Source organism: Apteryx rowi, unplaced genomic scaffold, assembly GCF_003343035.1.
Source record: "Apteryx rowi isolate R43461 unplaced genomic scaffold, aptRow1 scaffold_66, whole genome shotgun sequence".
Lineage (NCBI taxonomy): Eukaryota > Metazoa > Chordata > Aves > Apterygiformes > Apterygidae > Apteryx > Apteryx rowi.
Window position 1 is genome coordinate 241,352 of NW_020450938.1, and position 9,367 is coordinate 250,718.

A 9,367-nucleotide genomic window follows, 5' to 3' on the forward strand; every position below is an offset into this window, starting at 1 on the left:
CAGCGACGACAGAGAGCTGCGCTTCTTTTGCAAAAAAAAAAAAAAAAATTAAAGAAAAGGGGATCGAGGCTCCAACGTGACCTGCAAGCCGCTGCTGCCGTTTGACACCTACCAGCCCCGACGTGCGCAGGGCGTGCGGAGCCGCGCGGAGCCGCGCAGAGCCGCTCCCCGCATCTCACCGCACCGGGAATTATCGCCGCCGCCGCCGCCGCCTCGTCCGCCGCTTCGTCTGCAGGGATTTCCAGATCGCTGATTTTTAATCTTCCTTGGGAAGCCTTTTCTCTGCCTCTGTTGGGAATTAAGTTGTTTTTATTTTTATTTTTGCTGGCGAAAAGGAGGATCACCGTGGATTGGGAAAGAAAAAGAGTTTAGCAGATAATCTTAACCTTTTTTTTTTTCTTTTTCTTTTGCCATCCAAAAGAGCTGTCAGTCACCGAGAGGCTGCACCTAGAGACATCGACGGGGGAAAAAAAAAATCAGAGACACTCCTGAAAGAAGGAAACCGTGACACTAACTCTTCCAGCTCTGCTGGGACAAGCGGCTTTGGCCGCTTACATTTTTTCCTTCCCCCGAGAGACACTTTCCCCTTTCCCCTCGAAAGAGAGACAAGGGGGAGGCAAGCGAGGGCACCAGAGCCTGCCCCTCCAAAATGGGAGGCCGGTTCCTGCTGACGCTCGCCTTCCTCTCGGTGCTGCTGTGCCGCTGCCAGGTGAGTACCTGGGGGCTCCCCCGGGGCCGCAGAGACGTGTAGGGGTCCCCCACGTGTATATGAGCATGCACCGGCCCTAGGGAGGTGCAGAGGGCCTATAGGTGGCCCGGTGGAGCGGGGAGGAGCGGGGTGGGGGGGCCGGGGGAGCGGGGCTGCTTCGCGGGGCTGACGGCCGCCGGGGTGTTCGCCCCGACCCCTGCCCTCTTGCAGGTCGGCGGTTCCGGGGTCTTCGAGCTGAAGCTGCAGGAGTTTGTCAATAAGAAGGGGCTGCTGAGCAACCGCAACTGCTGCCGCGGGAGCGGCCCCGGCGGCGCCGGGCTGCAGCAGTGCGACTGCAAGACCTTCTTCCGCGTGTGCCTCAAGCACTACCAGGCCAGCGTGTCCCCCGAGCCGCCCTGCACCTACGGCAGCGCCATCACCCCCGTCCTCGGCGCCAACTCTTTCAGCGTCCCCGACGGCGCGGGCGGCGCCGACCCGGCCGCCTTCAGCAACCCCATCCGCTTCCCCTTCGGCTTCACCTGGCCCGTAAGTGGGGGGCGGCGGGCGGGGGCGGCCGGGCCCCGGCCAGCAGACCCGCTGGGGGCTTCGCGGGCCGGGCCGGGCCGGGTCGGGGGCTGCCCCCGGCAGGGCGGCCCGGGGGGGGGCCGGCGGCGCTGCCCCCTGCCCCTGCTGGCGCTCACGGCCCGCCGGCGGGCACCCTCTGCTTCTTCTCTCCTCAGGGCACCTTCTCACTCATCATCGAAGCGCTGCACACCGACTCGCCGGACGACCTCACCACAGGTAACTGTCCTGAAACGGACCCTTTCCCAGAGTAACCCCGGCCCTGCCGCCCTGCCATCCCACTTTGTCCCTCCTTCTGCGTTGTGCGGCGCACTCCCTGTCTCCATCCCTGCTCCTTCTCAGGAGACCATGGGAAGAGGCCAACCTGTTGGCACACGGCCCTAGCAATCCTGCCTCTGCAGTTCCCCTCCCACCACAGACTCCCCCTTGAGCGTCTTCCTCTGCCACTGCCCACTGCGGGTCCCCTAATCATGCTTCTCCATCTCCTTGCAGAAAACCCTGAGCGCCTCATCAGCCGCCTGGCCACACAGAGGCACTTGGCTGTGGGTGAAGAGTGGTCCCAGGACCTGCACAGCAGTGGCCGCACCGACCTCAAGTACTCCTACCGCTTCGTGTGCGACGAGCACTACTACGGAGAAGGCTGCTCCGTCTTCTGCCGCCCCCGGGACGATGCCTTTGGTCACTTCACCTGCGGGGAGCGTGGCGAGAAAGTCTGCAACCCGGGCTGGAAAGGCCAGTACTGCACTGAGTGTGAGTGTCACCTTCTTGTCTCCCCAGGCACCGTTTCAGCTGTGCCCATGGAGCTTGCTGGGAGGTGTTGCTCTGACATGAGCCCCTACAAGAGAGGGGGGACTGGGTTAGGGTACGTGGAGGTCTGGTGCTGCATACGGGCCTTACTGGTGTGGGGGTCAGGAGGTCCTCAGAGTTACTGTAGAAATTTAACAGCCCCATCTCAAGCTAATAAAATGACAGTGTCAGTGTTACACTCTCATTTCTTTGCTGTAATCATCAAACGATAGCAAAATGTTCAAGAGCTGCTTTGTATTAACATATATCAGATCTAGTTCTTATACCTTTCCTCATCCCTCCCACCATGGTGCAACAATATAATGAACTGAGGGGTACATGTCTTCAGGAAAGGAAGCTAGGCTTTGGCAACATCCATGCATCCGTCCGAATGGCGAGCTTGTTATGGTCTGATGTCATGCTATCTTGTATTGAAACAAGTATTGGGAGATCCAAGATATTCTCTCTGGGCAGTAGATTGTATGTTTCTAATTTGGGGTACTCATAAACCTGCCACTGACATCTACTCTTGCACCTGAAACCACAGAAGCGTTCACTTTCTGCCCCATCTCACTTCTGTGACGTTGCCTTGATGATTACTACTAATAAAGTAGCAAGGGATGTGAATTTTAGAGTAAACCTGAGCTTGAAGCTGTTTGGGAGCGTGGTGTGTTGATACAGCAGGAAAAGATGGAATAGTGAGCAGATAACAGATAAGGTAGTCCGAGATGTCAGATACATCCAGTTTTGTACAAGATCATCACCCCTTGTAGATACATAGCAATGCGCGTACAAACACACACACAGAGATCCTACTGTAGCATGTGGTGGCATTCTCTGTTTGTGTGTATACACACATCTGAAGTTGCCTGGCAGATGACTTACCCACCATGTGAGTGCTGCTCTCCCATCATCAAAGGGCCGGGGAGGCAGGGAGAAAACTGTTGCAATCTGAAAAGCAACCTCTCTGATTTTTGTTTTTGTTTTTAAAACCCACCTACGCTGTGGTCACAGACAGGCTGCTGTCAAACAGGCCCAGATTGATTATTCACACTGTTAGTGACTGCTGAGATGCTTTTAACAGTTCATGGTACAATGTTGCACAATAAACAGCAGGCAAAGAGGCTTGCACTTCCTTTGACAGTGTTTTAAATAGGAACTACAACCTTTCCCATGATCAAAAGTGCCTATCCCAATTGTGTCAAGGGGTGGGGAAAAAGGAAGCATTTTGATAATGAGCTCTTTCAGGGCTGTCAGCACTTTTGGATGCCTGTGCACTGCTGCTCTTCCCATAGCAAAGCAGAACATTTTCCATCTTTCCTGACTTGTTATGTATGCTGTTCACTCTTCCTTCTGCCTTAGAAAAACAGTTTATAACAGCACAGACCTTCTAGGCGATAGAGATGTGTTTGTGTGTGCATGCAAAAAGAATATTTTCCTGTTAGCAAGCAGAGTTCCCAGTCCCAGATTGCTTCCTGTCTACTTGCCCTCAGCTCCATTCTTTCTAACTTCGAGGTGATCTGATTATCAGCGCTGATTCTTTCTTTCTTTTTTTTTCCCCCTTCCCCTGGCATGCCATTGTCTCYGGCTGGCTTTGTTGAATTAAAACTTTGCAGTGCCTGCTTAATGAGTTCCATAACCGGGCAGAGTAATGAGCAGAAGTCCCTTTTTTCCTTCTCTCATCCTCCCTCCTGCTGGCCCGCTTACCTCTTTACCGTGTCTGTACCCACCCGCCCCTTTTCGGAGTGGGGCGGGGAGGTGGGGGGGGGGAGAGCGAAAAGGGGGGAAGGAGGGAGGAAGAACTTTAGACTTATTTGTTTGAATAAGAAAAAAAGTTTTTGCAGCGAAATCACGCGCGTGCCATAGATTAGCCGTGGGCAGGGATAGGCTGCGCGGGAGCCGGCCGCAGCCCCATTGGCTCCGGGGCTGGGGGTATTGTTGCAGTGGGGCAGCTGCTGGGAGAGAATAGACAATAGAGCAGCTGTCTTGCACTGGCACCCTGCACACCAGCTGTCCACTCTTATCTACACACACACTTTCGGGGGATATTAAGAGGTGGAGCTGTGTGCATAGAATTGGAAAAAAGGACTTCTGACCCTCACTGGGAAGGGAAGGGGGGTGAGGGGCTGTGGGGAAGGGAGCAATTGTGAGCCCTCTTTTGTCTGTGTGCAACTGTATTAAGAAGAATGCTCATCCCTGGCGATAAGTAAAGTGCCCGGTTACTAGGCAAGATCAATACTCCTGCAGACTTTGGAGATTAACTCAGCTGCTGTTAACTGCCTGGCCCTGGTAAAAGAGTCTCACTCCCTGCCCACAAGGTGCTCTCAGAATTGTGCTTTTAGAAGGGAGGTGTTTGGCCCTGGCTCTTATATCTCTCCCTGCTCGATTTGTTCACAGCAATTTGTTTGCCTGGATGTGACGAGCAACACGGTTTTTGCGACAAACCTGGGGAATGCAAGTAAGTTTTCTGCTCCCCTTCTGCTCCCTTCTTTAATGTTGATGCTCTGGTGTTAAATAAGCCATTGGTCATTTGAGGGTCAGTTTAAGTGCCTTTCTTCATATTAGATGGTAATTTGAGAAATCCAGGTAATGCCAGATCAAAGTATTAATCTACAAGTCAAACATCAGTGCCATTAATATTCACCTAATGAGTTTACAGTACTATGTGTAAGGGTTAGCTGTTTGTTGCTAGAGTAAACAAATTAACTACCTGGAACCATGGCTCTATCTAAGGAAGTGGAAGAAATAGCTGGGGCTGATGAAAACTGATGCTACAGTTGGACTCGGTGACTTTCTCACATGAAGGATCACTGAAGGCTTTTAGGAAACTTCATCCCTGGCATCAGTGTGTTTGCAGAGTTTGCGATAGGGTTTCCAATTGTGAGAAGTCTAAATCTGACGAGACTTTGTTGTTGGCTGTTTTTTTTTCAGATGCAGAGTGGGTTGGCAGGGGCGATATTGTGATGAGTGCATCCGATACCCAGGCTGCCTTCATGGTACCTGTCAGCAACCATGGCAGTGCAACTGCCAGGAAGGCTGGGGTGGCCTTTTCTGTAACCAGGGTAAGTGCTCAGCCCTTGCATGAGCGTGTGTTTTAGAACTCAGAAAACAAGCAGCTATTTGCAGCTCATCTGCGCTATGCTAGCCTTGTAAAGTAGCAAGTGTCCTGATGGATCTCTCTTTTCAAAAAAATCTTTTACAGACCTTAACTACTGCACCCACCACAAGCCATGCAAAAATGGTGCCACATGCACCAACACCGGGCAGGGGAGCTACACTTGTTCTTGCCGACCTGGATACACAGGTTCCAACTGCGAGATTGAAATCAATGAATGTGATGCCAACCCTTGCAAGAACGGTGGAAGCTGCACTGTAAGTTTGAGTTGCTTGTGCCATGTGAAACCCTGAAGGAGGAGGAAATGTCAGTTTCACTGATTTTCCAAAATCCTTTTTTTGGGTTTTGTGGCAACTTCAGTTAAACTTTTCAAGCAAACAAACAAACAAACAAAAAATCTGTTTTCTTCCCAACAGGATCTCGAGAACAGCTATTCCTGTACSTGCCCACCGGGCTTCTATGGTAAAAACTGTGAACTGAGTGCAATGACTTGTGCTGACGGACCATGCTTCAATGGTGGGAAATGCACCGACAACCCTGATGGGGGATACAGCTGCCGCTGCCCACTAGGTTATTCTGGGTTCAATTGTGAAAAGAAAATTGATTACTGCAGTTCCAGCCCTTGTGCTAATGGTAAGGCCAAACGTGCTAAGGTGACTTTTTAAAAGGAGACTGTCCAGTTACTTAGGCTTCTGATTTGGAGTTCACATTAAGACCCAGTTATAAATCATGGCCTGTGTCACGTCAATAGTTGACTTGGTGGAGGAACTGTACTTAAAAAGTGATGGCATGATATGACTCACTGCTACAAATAACATTTTCTTAAGGGGTGACTGTGGCCAGGTCACTTGGCCTGAAGCCTCGTGCATAAACATGTGGAGGCTTTCTTCCAAGTGGTTTATAAAAACTCTTTGAGGTCTGTGGATGGGAAATACCTTACAAATCCTAACTATTGTTACTTATAATCTAGTGGTAGCAATCATCTCGTTTTGATAAAACTAGTGAAGACTTTCCTTAGTATGGTCCTCCACATTCATTGCCACTCTAACTCTGCAGCATGAGACTGTGATGTGATACTGAGCTGGACTAGCTTTACTGTCCAAGCCGAGTGAAATGTCAAAAAGCTAATAGGATACTGAAAGAAAAGCAAATATCACTACAAAAAATTTTCCTTAAAAAAAAGGCATACTTTTTATGGTGGAACAGACCTAGCAAAGATTGAAACCTTTCTCAAAAAGAAAGGTTTTCTCAAATGCTGGTTGTGATGATCACCTGGAGAACATCACTCGGAGTGTACTGGGTGCTCGAAGCAGAAGCTCCGAGGTTGGGCAGCCTGACTGTACACCACTCAGTGCTTGTCCCATTTAATGTGTTGCAGGAGCCCAGTGTGTTGATCTTGGGAACTCTTACATATGCCAGTGCCAGGCTGGCTTTACTGGAAGACACTGTGACGATAACGTGGACGACTGTGCCTCCTTTCCGTGTGTCAATGGAGGAACCTGCCAGGATGGAATTAATGACTATTCCTGCACCTGCCCCCCGGGATACAACGGGAAGAACTGCAGTACCCCAGTGAGCAGATGTGAACACAACCCTTGTCACAATGGGGCGACGTGCCACGAAAGAAACAACCGCTACGTGTGTGAGTGTGCCCGGGGGTATGGCGGACTCAACTGCCAGTTTTTGCTCCCCGAGCAGCCTCAGGGACCAGTAATTGTTGACTTCACTGAGAAGTACACAGAAGGCCAGAACGCCCAGTTCCCCTGGATTGCGGTGTGTGCCGGGATTATTCTGGTCCTGATGCTATTGTTGGGGTGTGCTGCTGTTGTTGTCTGCGTCAGACTCAAAATGCAAAAGAGGCACCACCAGCCTGATGCATGTAGGAGTGAAACTGAGACCATGAACAACCTGGCAAACTGCCAGCGTGAGAAGGACATTTCCATAAGTGTCATTGGTGCCACTCAGATTAAAAACACAAACAAGAAAGTAGACTTTCACAGTGATAACTCCGATAAAAATGGCTACAAAGTTAGATACCCATCAGTGGATTACAATTTGGTGCATGAACTCAAGAATGAGGACTCTGTTAAAGAGGAGCACAGCAAATGTGAAGCCAAGTGTGAAAYGTATGATTCAGAGGCAGAGGAGAAAAGTGCAGTACAACTAAAGAGGTATCCTTCGTATCCAAGTGCAGGGGGAGCAGCTTTACTCTGAAAGGTGTATGTGTCTTGTGGGTAGCGTTAGCAGCAGCCATCTGATTTGTGTTGTCTGTTTTTGTCTTCAATAGTGATACTTCTGAAAGAAAACGACCAGATTCAGTATATTCCACTTCAAAGGACACAAAGTACCAGTCGGTGTATGTCATATCAGAAGAGAAAGACGAGTGCATCATAGCAACTGAGGTTAGTGTATCACCTGGTGGTTGTGAAAGCAGGGAAAAGTCTGTAATGTGCATGATCCCTGTCTAACACATGTGAGGGCAGCTAAGCTGTTTTTCATGATTTCACACTGATTCGTAGCTCTTTGAAATCTGGTCCTCTTGAGTTTATTGTGTTGTGGAGGTTGTAAAAACTTGCGCTTTATTAAGACAAGTTTGGTCATGCAAGCCACTTGCTTCAGTGGATGTCACAGGTACAGTGACTCTTGCAGACAAGGATACAATTATGGTACAGTTGTGATCTACTGGCTTGCCCCTTAGTATGCTTAACATGGAGTTTGTTCTTGCCTGGCATGAAGATAGACTCCTGGCCCTCTTGAGCCTTACGGCCATATTTTTACTTTCTGTTAATCTCTTCTGGTCTCTGCTCTTGTGTTCTCTGAACAGGTGTAAAACGGAAGTGATATGGCAAAGTTGTTGTTCAGAACAATTTCAAAGGAGACGTACCCCAATGAATGCTGCTGAAAGAGGAATGAGAGATAGATTCCTTCACTGACTGCTGCTGAGAAACTAAATTCAGGCTTGAGCTGGTTCTCTACTGAAGTTAGCAAAGTGACTGCAAAATAAAGAAACAAGATGGACACTAGGCAAGGGTCTGTGTTCAAGGATTACTGTTGCACTGCCTTTTATGAATTTTATCATTGCACTATGGTCAGTTGCTTTTCTATATATATTTAAATGAATGGACTTACTTACTACATAAGAAGCATGCACTGCCTGAAGTGTATATTTTGGATTCTTATGAGCCAGTCTTTTCTTGAATTAGAGACACAAACACTGCCTTTATTGTCTTTTTTGATACTAAAATGTGTTTTTACTAGGTGAGAAAAAGTGTGTTATTTTTTTGAATCTGTAAAAATATTTTCATGATAATTGTAAAGCTTGAGTATTTTGTGATGTTCTTTTTTTATAATTTAAAATTTTTGGTAAATATGTACAAAGGCACTTCGGGTCTATGTGACTATATTTTTTGTATATAAATGTATTTATGGAATATTGTGCAAATGTTATTTGAGTTTTTTTTTTACTGTTTTGTTAATGAAGAAATTCATTTTTAAAATATTTTTCCAAAATAAATATTATTAATGATAACCAAAGTGCTATGTTTATTCCATAACCGACGACAAATGGACTCAACCTTGCGGCCAGGCATCTAGCAGGCTTCTGTGGGCAGACTGGGAAATGGGGTGGGACTGAGATCTATCACAAAGAGTGGAGAATAAGTTATGTGGACTACTCCTTTCCCTTCCTACTTTTCTGAACTTTTGACCCCATGGTTGTGCTCACTCTTACCTCAGAAGTGAATTTCTGTCAAAACCTTGAGTAATGTTTGTTCAGTCGTGTTGGACTGTGTATCTATAAACAGATATGGCGTCACTTCCTGAGAAAGAGCGGTACAAGTGTGCTCCATTTCAGTGCAGACATGGGGCCTGTTGTGACACAACTCTTCACTTCTTGCAACCTCCAATACTTGCCTGGAGTTTGGGGCACCCCGGGCATGCCAGAGACGGCAACCTGGCCTCGGCTCCTTTATGCCCAACCATGGGAAGTGAGCTGCCCTCTCAGACCTGTTTGGAGGTGGCACTTCCCTCCCCAGGAAGGGTGATGCTGAGCTAATTGAATGCCACAACTCTCCTGACTGTGACACCTGTCTAAAGTACTGGTTGTATCTTTGGTTTTGACTCTGCCCTTAGTGCCTGCTGCCATCATGCCGGAGTGGTGTGTGGTCCCATCCCTTGGCTTGGCCCTGAATGCTCAG

General features: G+C 48.7%; 1 protein-coding gene across 1 annotated transcript; it reads left to right on the plus strand.

The window, feature by feature from the left end:
- The first annotated feature begins 649 nt into the window (after positions 1 to 649).
- On the plus strand, positions 650 to 8,195 carry DLL1 (delta like canonical Notch ligand 1). Its single transcript, XM_026085089.1, has 11 exons — positions 650 to 709; positions 920 to 1,234; positions 1,429 to 1,489; positions 1,763 to 2,020; positions 4,454 to 4,514; positions 4,988 to 5,118; positions 5,259 to 5,428; positions 5,588 to 5,804; positions 6,550 to 7,342; positions 7,459 to 7,573; positions 7,996 to 8,195. Exons 1-11 carry the CDS (start codon positions 650 to 652, stop codon positions 7,999 to 8,001), a joined length of 2,187 nt encoding a protein of 728 aa, XP_025940874.1. The 3' UTR covers positions 8,002 to 8,195.
- The last annotated feature ends 1,172 nt before the right edge of the window (positions 8,196 to 9,367 follow it).